The sequence below is a fragment of the Chaetodon auriga genome, chromosome 10, assembly GCF_051107435.1.
Source record: "Chaetodon auriga isolate fChaAug3 chromosome 10, fChaAug3.hap1, whole genome shotgun sequence".
Lineage (NCBI taxonomy): Eukaryota > Metazoa > Chordata > Actinopteri > Chaetodontiformes > Chaetodontidae > Chaetodon > Chaetodon auriga.
This window is the reverse complement of record NC_135083.1, coordinates 8,658,473-8,676,927: the sequence shown is the minus strand read 5'-3', so window position 1 is coordinate 8,676,927 and position 18,455 is coordinate 8,658,473. Positions and strand designations below refer to the sequence as shown.

General features: G+C 43.2%; 2 protein-coding genes across 3 annotated transcripts; both read right to left on the bottom strand.

Annotated features, from left to right (window-relative positions):
* Positions 1–687: 687 nt before the first annotated feature.
* LOC143327228 (5-aminolevulinate synthase, non-specific, mitochondrial-like) lies at positions 688–5,490 on the bottom strand. 2 transcript variants are annotated; one of them, XM_076741471.1, is made up of 11 exons: positions 5,437–5,490; positions 4,289–4,479; positions 3,988–4,164; positions 3,726–3,833; positions 3,421–3,640; positions 3,100–3,284; positions 2,801–2,980; positions 2,369–2,533; positions 2,008–2,276; positions 1,626–1,788; positions 688–1,257 (listed from the first exon to the last, which is right to left on the bottom strand). In XM_076741471.1, exons 2-11 carry the CDS (start codon positions 4,461–4,463, stop codon positions 1,100–1,102), a joined length of 1,800 nt encoding a protein of 599 aa, XP_076597586.1. In that variant the 5' UTR covers positions 4,464–4,479; positions 5,437–5,490; the 3' UTR covers positions 688–1,099. The 2 variants fall into 2 exon arrangements, with proteins under 2 accessions (XP_076597586.1, XP_076597585.1); XM_076741470.1 differs by having other exon boundaries at positions 5,400–5,459.
* Positions 5,491–6,497: 1,007 nt separating this feature from the next.
* spo11 (SPO11 initiator of meiotic double stranded breaks) lies at positions 6,498–13,838 on the bottom strand. The gene is made up of 13 exons (XM_076741474.1): positions 13,723–13,838; positions 11,796–11,909; positions 10,904–10,992; positions 10,454–10,520; positions 10,219–10,327; positions 9,787–9,873; positions 9,210–9,246; positions 9,003–9,112; positions 8,546–8,645; positions 8,122–8,159; positions 7,675–7,751; positions 7,174–7,285; positions 6,498–6,617 (listed from the first exon to the last, which is right to left on the bottom strand). Exons 1-13 carry the CDS (start codon positions 13,836–13,838, stop codon positions 6,498–6,500), a joined length of 1,176 nt encoding a protein of 391 aa, XP_076597589.1.
* Between the last annotated feature and the right edge of the window lie 4,617 nt (positions 13,839–18,455).

The window sequence follows — 18,455 nt, the reverse complement described above, 5'->3', positions numbered from 1 at the left end:
TTGTAGTAAAGTAAATATATATCCTACACCACCCAAGACCTACACCACATGCTTCTCCATCACCAGGTAATGGTCTTTTGAGGGACATATCTGCAGAGGGCTGTCACATCCCATAACATGCTATAACTGATATGAGAGATCATTTTTCTGTCAGGAATCTAATGAAATAGTTTAACATACAGTGCATTTATGTGCAGCAAATGTCCCTGGTGTCATATTATGTGTTAAAGGATTAAAAGCCTAGGAGCACAAAAGACACGGCTGCACCATATAAGTGATTTGAGAGAGCCGACTGTGTGCTCACTGTATAAACTGGCTTGGAGCGAGTGGGTGATATTTCACCCCATCTGCTATCTCATTCACTTTATACTTGAAGATTATTCGAGCATGAAATTGTCAGATAGATTATACAGATTAGATCGAGTAACACATTTTATGTACATTTGCAGCAAATCTGTAAGACAGCCCACCTGGTAATATTGTCTTTGTATTGCGATGGAAAAAGGAGAAAAGAGAACACAATAAATCTTACATGACTGTCTCTGCTGCTCTTCGCTACAAGCCCCAAACCCTTATTTGCTCAGAAATCTGGTTTGTGCATTTGTTTTCTAAAAGAGGTATCCTACACAACTTACTGATATAAATTATGTACGCGACAAACATCAGTACAAATGTATGTATTTACAGATGTTTAGCCTCTGAAATAGTCTAACTGCTGACTGATGAGCTGACCGATTCATGAATACAGCCACAGGCGATAAATGGCTGTTATCACATGTGGCTGTATTCATAACTTTTATGAGGCAAATAATGTTTAATTTTTGCTCACAATGTACCAAGAACAAGTGTTGGTTCAGTGATTCATATATTTATGAAGTTGCGTTGTTCTTGAAAACCACATTTTCACACATATGTAAAAATCCAGTCATGTGTAAGTCATAATTAAGACATTTAAAAATGAGCACACAAGAGTACATGAACACCACACATTTACGGCTGACACGGAACATAGACACAGTCATTTATGTTCAACATTAAATGCAATAAATAGCTTGTATACTAGGAGTTTGGGCTCACTGGGATCTAGTTTTATGTGATATCAGGCTGCTGATATCACGTGACTGAGGCCTGTGAAGTACGACTTCTCCCTCTCGCTCATCAGCTCGAAGTGAAGAGGCTGCTGGCAAAAGTCACACTCTGCTGAGGAGTGCGGCCTCAGCTCCAAACCCGCCTCCTTCCACGTCTTCACCAGCCGGTCTGTGGAGAGAACGAACAGCTGAGGACACAAACAGCTTCGACATTAATCATGAATAGTAGATATATCTAAAAGCGTAAACAGTGTCAGAATAATCCAAACAGTGCTGCGGTTTGAAATAAATGACTTGTCTCACTATCCCAACGCAGCTTCTGGACTTCAGAGTTCAGCTCACTGATCAAAACATTTTCCTTTCATCATCTTTGCAAATGACGAGGTTAATTCTTGAGTATAAAAATCGAATTTGGTTATTTCTTCATTTATTTTATACTGCTCAACCCAACAAGAAACTTTTAGGAGGGTCCCAAAAATGAACTATATGTGTAAAATTGTGATTTATGAGACGAGACATAATCTATAGTCTGCATACCAACGAAGTAGACCATCATTTGAGGGGTGTGGTGCGGCGTGGGGGCGATGCGCAGCAGCTCCTCTCCTCTAGCCACAGTGGGGTAGTTGATTGCCTGGACGTAGATGTTGTAACGAGACATCATGATGTCACAGATCTCAGTGTTCTTCTCTGCGTCTGCCACCTGCCACACAGAAACATCATGCGTCCTATTCACATTTTAAACCGTTTGAAAATTCATTTAGACCTTAAGAAAACACTTATGCATTCAGCTGTAGCAGTAAAACTGGCATCAAATGAGTAAATGTATAGCGGCAGGGTTGCCTGGTGGTTCGGGAGACTGTCCTGTCAGTGAATCCCTGCATCAGCACCAGATAAATGGATAAATTGTAAACTTTCTTACCCGGACAGGAATAATGTGGCTCGGGCAGTGAACCACAGGGAGGCCCGAGTCCATCAGCATCTGTCGGAGCAGCTTGACGCTCCTCTGATGTTTCCTCCTGAGCACCCGGCCTTCCTCGCTTTTCAGGACCTTGATGGACTCCTTCGCCCCTGCCAGCAGCATGGGGGGCAGGGACGTGGTGAAGATGAAGCCCGCGGCGTAGGAGCGAACCGTGTCCACCAGGGCGCTGGTGCTGGCGATGTAGCCGCCCACGCAGCCAAATGCCTTGCCTGGAAACAAAACCCATAACAAGTCAGGGAGGCACATATGTAACTGGTGAGGGTGTTATGAGAAGTTTCCCCTCATTAGCAGTTCTACTTACCGAGGGTACCAGAGATGATGTCCATCTTGTGCATGACTCTGTCTCTGTCCCCGATGCCTCCTCCTCTGGGCCCGTACAGGCCCACAGCATGAACCTCGTCCACAAAGGTAATGGCACCGAACTTATGGGCAATATCACACATCTCTTCCAGTGGGCACACAGCCCCTGCAGAGAGGACAGTGTTCATTACGCTGTTTTTGTTATCATAAAAACGAGCAAACTTTTTTGTCTATTCATGTCAAATTATGCTTAATATTACTCTTATTTAAATTTTTGTGGTTTCATACGCATTTTTTTGTATAACACTGAATGCTTTAAATCCTGTTTTACCTCATTTCCTCATACTAACAATACATAAATTAGGAAGAAATAAATGATGAAATCTTTAAATTCCCTGCTGAACAAGGCTGTCTGGAAGGGCTGTGTTCTCACCATCCATTGAGTGCACCGTCTCAAAGGCAACAATCTTTGGAGTGGAAGGGTCTGACTTCTCCAGCAGCTCTTGAAGGTGGCTGACGTCATTGTGACGGAAGATAAACTTCTTGACTCCGCTGTTTCTTATGCCCTGGATCATTGAGGCGTGGTTGCCAGCGTCAGAGTAGATTTCACAACCTAGAGGAGGGAACAAAAGGAGGAAAAGCTCACTCTTCAGCTCCCTACTATGGATTCAAGTTTGAATCACGAAAAAAAGCGATCAATTTTGAATCAAAGCAAAGCTTAATTTAGCGTACCTGGCAGCATTTTTGCCAAAGTAAACAATGTGGAGTCATTGGCTACAAAGCAGGAAGTGAACAGCAGTGCAGCATCCTTGCCGTGCAGGTCAGCTAGCTCATATTCAAGTTCCACGTGGAACTTGCTTGTTCCTGAAATGTTTCGTGTGCCTCCTGCACCAGCACCGTGCTTCCGTAACGTCTCCCTTGAAGAAAGAATAAAGAGTTAAAATCTCATTTTTCACAAGAACTAACTCTGTTATAATCACCATCCTCATATGATTTCTGTTTGATGACACTAATCAGGGTTTTGGCTGAGCTCTGATCAGTGAGCCCACTCACATGACAGCCTGGGTGACTTTGGGGTGACGGCTCATGCCGAGATAGTCGTTGCTGCACCACACGGACACGTCTCTCTTTCGGTGAAAAGACTGCGAGAAGTCGTCTGCCATGGGGAAGGACAGGGCACGCCGGTTCACCGTTTTAAAAACCCTGTACGTGTGATCCATCTTCTTGCTTTCAATCTTCTCTTCAAAAAACGTGTCGTACTGGAAGGTGACAGCTGATGGAGGGGAAAAAAAATGGGTTAAAAAAAACTCATACTTTTTGAGAATTATTATTCATTAAGAACAATTTGACTTTCTTACCATTAGGCAGATTATCCTTCAGCAGGTGAGACACTTTGGAAGATATGGGTTTGTAAAGGTTGTCTGCCTCGATAAGATCCACAACCGATAAATCTACATCTGTTTTCCCTGCTCGAGAAACACACACATTGTTGATCTCTCAATCGATGCATTCATTTGTTATACACTTTAAATGTCACTAGTGTGTGCGTGCCCCAAACAGTGACCTTTCACAACTGACTTTCTGCATGGGTATCCAGTTACAGGTGTGGCTGTACCTTACCTGTGTGGACAGAGTGCACCGCCTGGACGTCCTCTTGCAGCTCCATGCTGGCCTCTCTTACTACCCTGTTGTTTTTCTGCACCATCTCTGCAGCCAGGAAAGGACATTTAGAGCCTACAGCCTGGCCAGCAGGTGGCGTGACGTGGCCTGGGGGCAACCTGACTTCATTCTTTTGACCTACAGAGCACAGGAGGAAATGTTTAAATTATGATCAGTGTGCAAAATAGAAAATAAATCATGATTGCATTTAATTAATCTAACTGTTAATGGTATATGATAGGATGCTTTGTAATCTACTGACCACTTGTTGGAGTGCCTTTGGACGCAGAGGCTGAGGAGGACACAGTTCTGGAGGCCAGGTCCATCATCACGGGACACTTCTGAGCATATCTCACCAGCGAGGACTTCCCAGCCAATTGCAGGCAAACGCTGGGCACAACAGTGAGGAAGGGGCAGCGGCGGATCACTGCGTCCATTTGAGATACTCTTGACCTAAATGAAGAGGAGGAAAAAGAGGGAGATTTTGAAATGTGTCAAGGAAAGCAGAATCCTTTAAATACAGTGTTTTCCATAAAGGTCAGATGTTTGACTACACCCTGCTCTTTGCTACTTTAGACTAACATTATTAAATAATGTTCCTTCCTTTATCTTCCTTTCTCTCAGCTCTCCTGATGCCATACAGTCACTTTCTTTTACCTGAACACATCCCAGTCCACCTTCATGTAACAGATGAAAAAGGTCTTCCGAAACATGACTGACTCCACACTAATCTATGACCAGTGAGACCAGAGACCATGTTAAGCTAAAAGCCCAAGAGACTACTTTCATTCACTCTGCTCTGCAGTCAGCTGTCCTTGACAAGCGGAAAGGGAAGGCCTCTCAAGTACAGTCTTACCCAACACAGAGGAGGCGAGCCATCAGGAGGCTCCTCAGATGAAACTGATACGTAAAGTGCAAGAGACTGAACCTCCTCCACCACAGAATGTATATTACATAGCAGGTGTCATTTTGCAGTGTTACAAAAAAAAAACCCCTGTCTTTTACTATGACTTATATTTCATCTTATAACCCGTGAAAGGACACGTTTCATTAGACTGTTACCACACTGAAACAATCTGATCAATTAAATCATGCTAATTAAAGGTGAAAGCTTAGACATAGAAAGAGCATTCATACATCAGGAGCTGCATAACTTCTCTTAAGACTTTCAGTAAAGATTGACAGTCTACAGATATATCTTCACGCTACGGATCAAGAAAGTAACCCTGGAACTAAAGATTTTTTTTTTTTTTTTTTAAACAGGTTTCGATTAGTTTAAGGTCATCACTCCGAGATTTATTTATAAATATTTAGAAATTAGTCGCTCATCTTCCACCAGCTGCACATGAGACTGAACCACACGTGGTCTTTACCTGCTATATTCCCTCTTCAGCTCCTCCATGAACTCACCTGGTTTATTCTCTCAATAAGACGGTGCTCAGTCTCGCGCTTCTCGGCACTTTTCAGAGGAACCTACAGCCGCTGAAATTACATCACTTCGGTCACAGGGGTGACGTAGCAGCACTATGTTGCGCAAACATATGGCCACGCCCACCGGGGCCAGCCAAAGATCGTCTATTCCAAACAGGAAGCACTCTACGTCCATTGGTATGGACACAAACTTCTTCTAAACAAGTTCTTTAAAAGTACAATAACAAGATCTTGGTCTGGTCTGGTCTTAAAATTAGATTTCCCTCCCCTCTCCCTTTAGCTCTCAAGGTATTATTTGTTAATTGTCGTGCGACTTCGGCTCTGGGGTAAATATTTCACAGCTGGTTATAAGCCACTTCTGACAGTATGAACTGGGTAAAAAGTCTGAGTCTGGAAAAAAATGTTGCTATAGATTTAACCAGGCAAAAGCACATAAAAATACAAAAATAGTTCCGTTTTGATCAACTAACGGCATCAAAATGTGTCTCAAATGACATATGACACTGTGGGGTCTCTGTGAAATTGCCCCATTCTCCTATTTAAGCAACACTGTCGCCACCTGCTGGACAACAGACTACATGAAGAACAGCCGCATCAGCCTGTACATGTTGTTCATTACTGACTGAACAGCCTCACAGACACTCCAACTCCAAACCACTAAATCATCCTCCTCATCTGCCCTTTTGGAGTCTTTGAACTAGTATGCATAGTGATGTTGAGAGGTCATAAAGCATGCAACACAACGCTGCAAACAACTGTAAAATAATTAACTCCATGAATGAAACTGATCAGCACTGTGTGTTTGTCGACCTTGCAGGAGCAGGTCCAAACATTTGGGGAATATAAACACGGTCAGCAAGAATATACAGACCAAAAGCATGCTCTGACTTGTCAGTGGGATCAAACGATTTTAATGACAGGATGAGACATTTCTGAAATTAACACATATAAATTTACAAGGTCAGTTGTTCAGAGCGCCTTAAGTTTTGCAACCAGCTTTGGCAGTTCACTTGTTATTCCACTAAGTGGCAGCATTGCGCTCATACCCAGCCTCCATAACGCAGCTTATTGGGCAGGTAGATGCCGGTGAGGAAATCAGGAGCAATGGCTGCCAGGGACTGTATTTCAGCCTTGACTTTACTCCGCTGCATCAGCTCCATCTGCAAGCGGAAAATACACAATTTAAAAGAGCGCGGAAGAGGAAGTCGTGCAAACAAGGATAAATCATCAGGTGTTTGTTTGTTTTTTTTTTCCTCTATACTATCAGTAACAGCGAGCCAACAGTCCGCTCACACACATTCCTACGCCATGTGTCACATGAGCAAAATCTCTAAACTGTAAGCCTCTACGGAAGAACACCTCTTCAGAACACCATTCCACTCGCAGGAGCTGAGTGTGGCGGCATTTACTATTAAACAAATGACACGGTAAAGGCTGAAACTCACATTCATCCAACAGGATCAAGCGTTTCTGCTTTAAGAGAACAAAGTCACATGAATCTCACACGAGGTGAGACTTTGATGAATCTTAACGAACCAAAATCTAAATAGGAGAGCAAGCCGATAAAATTTATGGAGATAAAATCAGTCATGAATTATTGATGACTTGGTTACTTGAAGTGTTACATTTCAGGTATTTTCCCTCACTCTTGCACTGTCTCTAGCTCATACTTCCTCCGCTCTACCTTAAAGCACCCTCCTCTTTCTCTTCTCTCACCTCTTTCTGCCAGTCTGGTTGGCCGGTCATGTACGGCCTTCTGAGGAGGCTGCTCAGTTTGCTTTCATCTCTCTTGGTGAGGGGGATCAGGGCATCCTCTGGAACCCGCAACCTGAAGAAATATTGATTTTACTACACATAACTAAGTTAATTTCTTGGGAATGACAGCAGCCAGTTCTGTTGATGGATGTCTTCCCTCCAGTGTGTTTCCTCCCATTCTCAACAGACTAACATTGAGGAGCGACTGTGTGTACATTTAGGAGGAAAAACTGTACAGACTACAATTAAATGTATGTCAAAAAGCCCTTTTGGCCTAAATTTGTTCATGGGGATATATACTTAAAGCTCAATACTCTCTCAGACGCAGTCCGTTGGAGGAAAAAAAAAAAAGTGAGGGCGACAGCAACAGAAACCAAAACAAACAATCTAAATGTCCCCAGAATATAATCCCAATTAGAGGCAGGAGGAGGAAGTAGGAAGTAGCGAATGTTGAGTCCAAACCTCTGGAGGTCAGAGGGGAGGAGGCCCAGCCACATAACACTGGGGACGGTCAGGCTGTGGGCCTCAAACGACATGGCCTGTGGAAAAACCAGCGCGCACACAAACATACACACACGCCCAGTCACACAGAGTGCATCTCAAATAAACACACAGATAATCAGCGCTGGAACTACCATAACGCGGCTATGCCCGACACATGTTCACAATGAAGTTAATGAACACGAGGATGCTTACGCAAGATCAACAAAGGCATCTGCCGCACACTCAATCACTCAACATTTTCACTCCATAAAACGTCAGTTTAAATATCCTGAGATGGATGATTGGCCCAACTTTTTTTTTACTTCCTCAAAGAGGGGCATAATTACACATTGCTAACAGAGAGACACTGAACAGGCCACATTGGATAATATACAGTACAGGAATAACTGGCATGGCGAGACTCACCACTGATCCGTACTTGTAGATACACATGATCTCAATCCCTGGGAAAATCAGGAGAGACAGAGACACGCTGCAATCACTGGCATACCAGAGCAATTACCCTCCGAGATGTGTAACGGAGCTTAGAACAAAGTAAAGCATTACACATGTGTCTCGCCATGCGATGGGAAAAGGGTTAGAGGTATGGAGGGACGGAAACTGAGGCATCCCGCCTGGACGAGATCACGCCAGCGGAAATAACAGCCAGACTAGGCAGCATGACGTACCGGACAGGTGCTAACATCTGCTGGCTCAGTGGGACGTGCGCGTGTGTGCGTGTGCGTGCGTGCATGCGGGAATGAAGAGAGAGTCAAGTGTTGTTAAACGAGTGGAAATGTGTGACGCACGTGTGAGAGGTCAAACTGCTTTTCAGACTGATGACGTGTACCGTGAGGGTCAGCGTCCACCAGAGCGAAGACGGGGATGTGCAGCGCGTCCCAGAGCTTTCTCACCATCAACCTGCTGTTCACATCTGGCACGCCTTTACCCTGATTCACACAAACACACCTGTTATGTATACGGAGCGGTGTTCTGCCCTTTCTGAGAGGAGACAATATTCACATGAATATCAGTTTGCATCATACCCAGATTGTATAAAGACATGATTCAACCTGATTACATTTACACCTGATACTAAATATGTCTCCAGTGACCACACTGAAAGCCAATCGCTCTGTCCAGCTTTGTTAACATTGCATCCAGGACTTGTGTGCTTTTACACCTGTACTTTCATGTGGTCATGCTCTATCCGGTTATAATCTTTCAAGGCATAAAGGAGGTCTATGATTCAAAGTTACATTTAAAAAATGCCCCCAGGAAAGTATTGGCACAGAGAGGAAACGCACTGTGATAATGATGCAAGGCGAGAGCTTTGTGCAGAAGTCGTCATCCAGTAGTCTCTGAAACGTTGCATCCTTCTCAACTATCAGGACAAATTTCGCAGATGATACAATATCCGTACATGATCAAAGAAAACACACATCCTGCAACCTTACAGCATCCTGTCCACACAGAGAGAAATACATATAACCTCAACTTATCACAAAGGATACTTCTAATCCCAGCAATGTTTGATGAAACTGCAACAGCCTAAAACAAAACAGCCATTAAAAATAAAAAAAAAAAAATCAGTTCAGATACTAAAAAGATGTCCACCACTCAAATGCATTCCTTTGTGTTAGAAGCTTTGTAGTGCTATCGTTGATTTGGCAGGAAACACAAGGTCCCCCGTGGGCCTCTTGACACCTCATGGTGCTGCAGAGCAACGCTGGCATATTGTTTGTATAATCACACACCAGCCACACATTTCAGAGTGACATGGTACAAATATGTGCCAACTGCAGATGGTGGTAAGTTGGTGTCAGTAATGTGCCATAAATGGTGACAATGTGGTTATAAAAGGAGAAGGAGCCCTCAAGCTGCGACAACGTAGTTTTCAAACACTGACAAAAGGCACTGACAATGTTTTAGAAGGGAGGAGTATTCAACATGGATACAGGCCATGTTATGGCGAAAAGAAAATGTAATTATAGTAATACTGTGCATGTGAATGTAAATGTAGTGAGTGTAGTATCATGACGGCTGTTTCAGTCGACGTTGCATTGGGTTGAGGCTGTTGATGGAACTTACAGCACAGCTGGGATGGCAGTCAATCCTTGTGCCGTCCTCCTCCATATAACACAGATCACCTGAGATTAATCCCTTGGACGTGGCCAACTGGTGGCGTAGAAGTAACACACACACGCACACAATGAAGTTAATGCATGCTCATACTAACACACAGATATGTGCACGTACTGCCAGCGCCTCTTTGAATTCTACATTCATTCAATTTCTGTTTGATCAGAAAACCTTTTTTTTTTTTCCAAACAGGTGTCTCCTCAGACATGAAGCGGAACACACTGCTTTAGATACGGTACTTAACTAACAGACTTCATGCGTGGGACCGGGACTCTTAATAACAAAACATGTCCAAAGGAACTGTGCTGCAAAGGTCCAGCGTCTGAGGCGTGCATTTTCACGTGCACTGTCGCTCACATTAAAATGGACATGCATGCTTACCACGTGTAAAGATCTGCGAGGAACCTTGAGCATGCAGGAGATATCATCCACCACACTATCAACGGTTTTTTGTGAACCAAACAGCTGTGTATTGTTATAATAGATGTCTCTGTGGAAACAAAATACAAACCCTTGTGAGACGACGTTCAGCAATAAACAAGCAAAACACAAACAAAAGTTTACAGAGCATGAATTTTATCCAGCCTTAATGATCACTCAATTAATAAGAAATGACCTTTTTGTAGAGTATGAGTTGCTCTGCACCAGTCTGTAGATGACCGAGAGAATCTTGAGAATTTGTGCTTTAAACGGAGAAACAAAATAAAAATCATCATCTTTTTGTGAACGTCAAATATTATAAGTGTTTTATCACTTCTTTAAAAGGACTGGAAGGGAGGAAAACATATTCTGTTCTTAATTAAGATATCCATGTGGTAAACCGATCCCTAAAAGCCTCTTTCAACATATTCTGTCTCTGCCAATTTATCACCTAAAACTGAGTCTGACTTTTACTGCCATTTGTGCAGTTTATGCATATGTTCACAATGAATACAAATGAAAACCACATGAAGTATAGTACATCTGCAGAGGTTTTTTGACCAAAAGGAATGTTGGATGTCAAGAAGGACAAAACAAAAGGGAGAAAATTAGAGAAAGAAGAACAGAGGTGTGGGCATCTTCTCACCAAATTTAGTGACAGACGAAGCGCAGTCGCTCCTGACGGTGATGACAGAGCTTCCTGAACTCATGTGAAGCCCGATGGCACTGTCAAAACTAAAGTGGGAAGTAACGAAAGAAAAAAGAGGCCATCAAAGAAATCTACAGATTGTGTGTGCTACATTTTTTTTTTAAGCTTTGAATCTCAGCTCCCCCACCTGTAAGCCATCTAAAATTCCCCACACCCCGAGGGCTACCTGCGAGAAGGCCTCCCACGTACCTCAGCGTCCTGAAACCTTCGCCGTTCAATCTGTGGGATTCTCACATTTGAAAGGGCTGAGCCAGAATGCACTCTAAGCCGCGGCGAGGTTTGATCCAGACAAGACCAGACAGTCTGCTCTGCTCTGAGCATAAGGTCTCCGCCGTCAAGTCACATTAAAGCCTTTTGTAAATTTGTGTTTGTTTGTGTGTGTGTGTGTGTTGTGTGTGTGTGTGTGTGTAGGCCAGGGCTTTTCAATTCCTCATATGTTACTCTGTCATCTTTTAAGCAGCAGGAAGTTATTTTAACTTCAATCTCTCTGAGCCAAAGTTGAAAGTTACATTTTTTTTCCTACCACCTGGTTGCCTGTGCAGTCTGCTTAAAACAGCCCCTGTACAAATTCAGTCGGAGCTGAAGTGTGTACTTCCTCCGTAAAGGAAATTAAACAGCAATCTGATCATCCTGTGTGGCCTGACCTCCCACAAAAAAACTTATGTAGGTAAATGTTGATTTATTTCTTTACACAACATGACCGCTTGTGTTTATCTTTTAAAGGTCAGGCAGCTTACACGGATCCCACACAGTCGGTGTGTGAAATAACTGCAGTGTTCAGGGTGGGGAGGAAAACTTTTCATACTACAGTGTGTTTAACTCAAGTTACCTGACATTGGCCCAGCTGGATCTGTTGGGCAGCGCAAGGACGGGGGCCTCATCTTTGGACAGGCTGGTCACTATTCCGAGGATTACGTTTTCAATGCGGGTCAAAATTTCCCTGCTGGAAATGAGGAAGGACAGTGGGGACGACAACATATGAAAAGCATGAATAATGCAGAAGTCAGCCAAGTTACAAAGCAACCCCAATAAAAACAGACAGTAATTTAGGCTGTGAACGCAGATAGCGATTGTGAAAACAGTGCACATTTCTGGAACATCTGAGAAACTTTTTATGGATAAAACAATCAGACAGGGACGTTTATTTCTGACTGATGCAATTAAATATGTGACAAACATAGGCACTTCCAGTATTGCTATAAAACACATAATGGAGTTATATTCTCAGAGGTATGACAGGGATAGCTACTGTTCCACCGTACACACAGCCTGCAAAAAGTTTGATGGTGGGCAAATTCATCTTGCCTCAGCAGTGGTGCGTTTGCTTTGGTCTGTATACAAAACAACTGTGGAGTTAAGTGTCAAGATTTATTGCTGATCGTATCTACCTTTAATTTACCTCACTTTGAAAACATTATATTGTTTTGGATACACTGAATATGGGGGGAATTCTCACTCTCAGTGTTCCCTGTTTAATCTAATTGTTATTTTGATCAAATTTCATGCTCATAAATCAAATGTATGAGCTAGATGTAAACACATTAAGATGGATGGTAAAGGAAAAAACAATATCAAGTGTCTTTGTGAGGTCAATGTGACTTGGCATTGATTCTGCGAGTCTCTGGGACTCTTGCTGGAGCGATGAACACTCACGCCTGGTGGCCTGAGCAAGAGCTGCTCTTCTGTTTTTCCTGACATATCGCACTGATGCACAAGCATCACCACCATCAAACACATGCTGTTGACCACAATTTCTGACCCAATTGACTGATGTCTTTCCCACAGATCTAAACACAGATGTCACTTTGGTCATTGCTCCTACCGAAACACGAGCCAGTTGAGCTGTTTTTGCAACTGAAGCTCCTGCCAAACGTGCCCCAACAATGAGCCCTCTTTCAAAAGTCACTTTGAGGCCATTTACACCTGGCATTAACATGCGTCTTGGGTGATCCAATCACAAGTGAACAGCACTAAATACAAGTATAAACAACCACCAGGGCCCATTGTAAGCCAATCACTCAAACCACTTGCTGAGGTGGTCTGGGACACATGTGACCACATATCTTTTGCAGCGTAAATGTTAGAGTCCAGCAGTTTTACACATGTCACCAAGCATGATTGGATGGATGTTCATTGCTTAATTTGTACCAAGCAGTGCATTTGTGTGGAAGCATCTGCATTCATTATATTTCTCCACTGATTTATTCAGGTGTTTCCTTTAATTTATTTTTTTTTCTCCATCTTTTCGTTTTATCCAGCTCCCAGACGCGTATTAGTGTACAAGTACTATACACACGTCACTTACAGAAAGCTCAGTGTAACGTTATATTACGTTATTAGACTTTTTCCAATAAGGTTTATGAGAGAAAGTAATTATATCTCGCGGTAATTAAATCAATGAACTGTACACAAGTTGTTAGACATAGACCTTAATTGATATTTCATTATAAAGAGCACAATAATACAATGCTATTAGCATGACAATGCTAGCATAAGGCCCATGTTGACTTAGCTAACGCTGTCTTATGCAGGACACACAGCTAACGAACATTAACTAAATATGTAAATCCTAGCAATAATGCAATTAATAACTATACCTAGCTGCATTCTAGGGTAAGCTAACTGCCCATTGCATTGACCTGTCATTTAGCTTATGGAGAGCCCTATAGTACCTGTTGCACTACACTGGACACCATAACGACGTGCTAGCTAAGATTGCTAATCACAGCTAACCTAGCACCTGACCGTGAACTTACTGGCTGATTTCTCCCTCAACACGCTGGCAGTCTGCCATGACTTCGACACTGTGCAGCTGTTGAACTCGGAGTTTGTCAATTTCAGAAAACAGGTCTGCTACACGGGAACCCATCATGTATTATTGCATTAAGCTAGACTGTACGCAAAGAAATTACATACACGATTTTCCCGCGTCAGGAATTAGATGAAGTCTCGCGTGTTTTGCGCAGCTGACAGAATTTCCAGCAGGAAGCGTTCCCCTTGCCGTAATGTTCTGGATCATAGATATCCAAAAACACAGAAACTAAACAATGATATGATTTCCTCAAGTCAATTATATGGCGTTTTCAATATTTCTGAAAAGGATTTAAGTGGAAAAATCAATATTACAGTCTAGTTTGTGCCTCTCATATATGAAGAGGTGAAAGTAATTAAATATATTTGATTTTTATTTTTAATTTTAAGTACTGCACTACAATTTGAGGTATATTTTACTTGAGAAACTACGTTTTTCAGTAGCCTACTTAATTCTTAGAAAAGTCCTGCAACATGTTGTTTTCACTTATTTACCCATATAACTTTGCATTTTTAACACTGGTCAGTCAATAACCATATTCACAGATATGATGCATTGTGACATATTACACTATCCAACAGTATATACAGTATACAAAACTCAATTTCAATAATTTATTCCAATCAAATAATTTATAGCAACCGTATAGCACCCTGAAAGGGGCTTTAAATATATTTTCTTGCTAATACTTGCGCATTTTTCCTTAATTACTTTTTGAATTTTTCGGCACAGGACTTTTAATCATATTGGAGAATTTTTACAGTGTGGCATTGCTGCTTTTACTTAACAATTGTGCACTTTCTGCAAACAATCATTCTGCATTTATAAAATGCAGCCACATCCTTATGAAACCAGTTCTTCAAACAGCCTCTTGTGATTTACTTCTTGACTTGTGCAATCTTCTCCTTTCTGTATTTGTGCAGTCACGTTGGTGGAGAATGCAAAAATTCCTCACTAAATTACCAACAATAAGTGCGTGTGTCCTTGCAGGCACGTAGCAGCCTGGAGACGACTGCAAGAAGCTACCAGTCTTCATCTTCAAGCTAAAAGCCAGTGCACATTTGCAGGCTTTGTCCTTTAATAAGATCCAGCAATGTGTGTGGGCCAGTTAGCACCTCATTGCTGTAAGCTAGTAGGCCTATGCTGGTGGTGTTTAGAAAAATCCCTATTAGCACCCTCTGTGGCACTCGGTAATGAGACCCTTTATGTGAGCTTGCTGTTACTTGTCCAAAGGTGTGTCTACTGTATGTGTGTGTGTGTGTGTGTGTGTGTGTGGTGGATTCAGTAGGATCGTGTGCTGTAGCAAGAGTCCCAGAGAAACTGAATATATGTTGTATCTGTCAGGCATTTGGATGTGATTTTTAAATATAATTTTGATAATGATTGAGTGTAACGATAATGTTGGCCAACATATGATTTAGGGCACAAGAGGCTATAAATGTTTTGGCAGTTCAGTTCCATGTATAAGACAGTTATTGACTAATTACAGCTGTTTTAAGTGCCAAACATTAGAACAACATGAAATAAGTACGACGCCCTGAGGAAATCCCACGTTACTTCATCAACAACCCTTCAAAACGCGTTTCAGTCTGTTTGTTGCATCATCTCGAAGTCATGTCACTTTATTGTTAAAACACAGGAATGTGCTTAGATTCTAAAACTATTAGGTCATCCTGAGTCCCCACCTTCAAGAACTGCTGGCAGGCATGCTGTGTGTGTTTGCGGAGGCACTGCAGTCTTTCTTTCACAGTGTGAAGGCCTGGTCAGAGTGTGTGGGAGCCAGGATCTAAAGAGAAGAGGTCCGTGCCCCTGACCTGACCCTGAATATTTCCTAATGTGCAGCTTTACCAAAGGTCCCCCTCTCCCCTGAGTGGCTGTGACAAGCTGCTTCCGTAGTAATGGCTCTTAATTTCTGAGTAATTGCTATCTCTAAGTGATGAGGGACAACCCCTCACCCAAGCTGAAAAAATCTTAACATGTGGGAGACCACAGGTTGTGGGGGTCCTTTTTCTTCTGTTCCAGAAAGGCTGAGACCCCTGCTGTTCCTTTGGCCCGGGAGAGATTTGTGTCGAGTGTGAGGCCCTAACCTGAGGAGACAGAGTGCAACGAGTCATGTGCTTGTCTCGGGATGAGTGTTTGTGCTGGGCAGGAGGGGGGAACATGGGGGAAGTAGGGGGCTGCAGGGTCAGAGGAAAAAGAGCGGGGGCACTCGCTGCAGGTGAGGGGGATTAGCTGCAGCTAGAGGCCCAAAGAAACTAAATACAGATCTGTCAGCCTAATCCTCACAAATAGAAAACAGAGCTGCCCTCCCCTCACAATCCACATAGTTCAGCACATCCACCTCCTGCTCCTCTGCCCCCCCATTTTCCACCTCAGGCTCTCTCGCTCCTCTGTTTCTCATCAGCTCTTGGCCTGGGCCAGTCTGGCTATGCTGCCTCCTCTCTAATGGCTCCTCAGACCAGCATCCCCTAAAGAGGAGCTGACTGATCACCCAGGGTCCTCTCTGATTGACACACCAACACAGTCTTATGAAGTGATGAGAGCAAGAGTCAAAGGGGCAAGGCCTCTCACTGCATAGACAACAATCTAAATGGGACCTCTGTCTAGAGCTGCATGGAACTGGGTAGACCTTTATCAGGCCCTCACACCTCAGTAATGGATGCTGATAAGCATGCGGCTGGGCGAAGAGACCAGCTCAGTGTCAAGCCCGGACTCTGTGCCGATGACACAAGTGACAGAGTGCCTGAGTGATAACATCCTGCAATGGATAAGCTCTCCTAAGCCAGGCATTATCAAAAGCTTAACTAAAACGGTATCTCTGACTGTCAGTGACACCAGCTATAACTGATGGGTCTGGCTGGACTGCTGAGAGCTATGAATCAGATCCAAGCTACTCTGGTGTTTCCAGGTGCCATATCGGCTGCAGACAGACGGATAAAGGATACAGGCGAAAGTAGGTACAGAGTGATAGCAGTGAGGATTGCAAGGTGCAGTGTTTCAGATAAGACAATCATGTGTTTCTCTGCAGAAATGGGCAAAATTGGACACATGATGCTGTTATGAAACAGTGCCAAACTAATAATTTAGAAATTGAGTATTGAGTGTGAGCAAAATTCTAATATAGTTAAATATGTAATCTATCTGCCTGAAGTTTTAGCTTTTAAAAATTAAGTGATGCAAAGATTTGTAGTTTTGTTTTGCACAGATGACAAGGCATTTGATAGCACTTGGATTCCGTATGTAATTTAATATTGGATCCAGATTTCTAAAAATGCTATCAAACTCAAAACCTAAATGGGATGTAAAGTGAAGTATTTCAAAGCTGTTTCGTATTCCCACCCCCTCTCTTTCCTCTGCTTGTCTCACAGCTGTGTCTCATATGTTCATGAGGCCCCTGGAAGTGTGAGACACCAGAAGGGGAACATTTGCAATAGCTCAGCTCCACCTGGTTAGGCTGTTTTAACAGGCCGCTGGCTTTGAGCAGTGCACACAGTGGGGTAACGCCAAAAACTTAGACGAGGGCGAACAGGACAGGCAGACGGGGTGGGGGGGCGAGAGGAAAAAAATATGCCTCCACTCTCTCCTGTCCTTGCACCCCGACCCCACACTGCTTCATTTGAGGGTCAGTTTACGCTGGAAAAAGTTTTACTGTATCGTCTGTGGGTCTGCTTGATCAGACCCCCCTCCACCGAAGCTCATGCGCCTCCCCGCGTACACAGGCCTTCAAAGGATGGCTGCCTGCTGCTCTCCGAGGCAACACATGAAATAAATATTAATCTGACCTCTGACCGCATGCTTTGAGCTCCTAAACAGAGATAACCGGGCAGATGGAAAAAGCACCGACTCTGACCAGAGATAAAAAGGAAGAGAAAGAGAGAACAATATTAAGTGAATGAAAAGAGTGTTTGTGTGTGTTGGGGTGTGAGAGACTTTCCAGGGATGTTTCACTGCACTGCTGTGTGGTCTTTTTTGGAGCTTCGTATCATGCTCCAACTTGTGGAGGTGTGTATTTGCGCAGATTGTCTTAGATAATAGTGGGAAAAGTGTATGTGTTTGCACTCATAATGCTCCAGGCCAAATGCTGAATTTTGGGTGCTCTAAATGAAATTTAGAATATGTAAAGATCTCACCTGTTGTAACCCTTTCATAGTCAGGGATGCATAGCTGTCCTCAGGTATACTGGCCCTGTGGTCAGAAGTTTGTTCATGCTCATCATCAGCCAGGCAGGCATTATCAGTGTGTTTTATTTTCTATTCAACGATCTGAAATGTAATGGTGCAAATCTTGACAATGTGTATCACTGGTTGTTGAAATATCTAAGTGGTTGTGTACATCTTAGACAAAATATTAAGTTTAATTTAAAATACTTCGATCGATGTTTTTCCGTGTGTGTCGTTGGCGGAAGATTCAAACACTGTTCTGCTTTTCTGCTTTAGTTCTCCTTGTCAAAGGCCCCTCAGTGCAGCTCACCCAGCCTGGCCTCAGCCTGTGCCCACTGTTTACTGTGACTGTCATCAGTCCCATGGAGGCCCAAACAAAGGGGGGTCTGTTCCTATTGTCCTGCCCAGGATTGTCAGCCCCTCTCTGGGCACAAACTGAGCCAAGGGCTGGGGGGTTGCTGGAGGAGCACCGGGGTGTTTGACCTCCCCAACCTTACAGCAAGGGAATGAGTGTAAG

Bases quoted from the DNA above. Each gene is read 5' to 3' on its own strand.
- spo11 (XM_076741474.1), bottom strand. From the start codon at position 13,838: ATGATGGGTTCCCGTGTAGCAGACCTGTTTTCTGAAATTGACAAACTC. The intron at 10,521-10,903 runs GTGAGAAGATGC...CTCCGTTTAAAG, and splicing joins TTCGTCTGTCACTAAATTTG to CACAAATTCTCAAGATTCTC. The intron at 6,618-7,173 runs GTGAGAGAAGAG...TTCCGCTTGCAG, and splicing joins AACCAGACTGGCAGAAAGAG to ATGGAGCTGATGCAGCGGAG.
- LOC143327228 (XM_076741470.1), bottom strand. From the start codon at position 5,428: ATGGAGGAGCTGAAGAGGGAATATAGCAG. The intron at 4,165-4,288 runs GTCAGTAGATTA...TGTGCTCTGTAG, and splicing joins CAAAGGCACTCCAACAAGTG to GTCAAAAGAATGAAGTCAGG. The intron at 2,981-3,099 runs GTACGCTAAATT...TCCCTCCTCTAG, and splicing joins TTTGGCAAAAATGCTGCCAG to GTTGTGAAATCTACTCTGAC.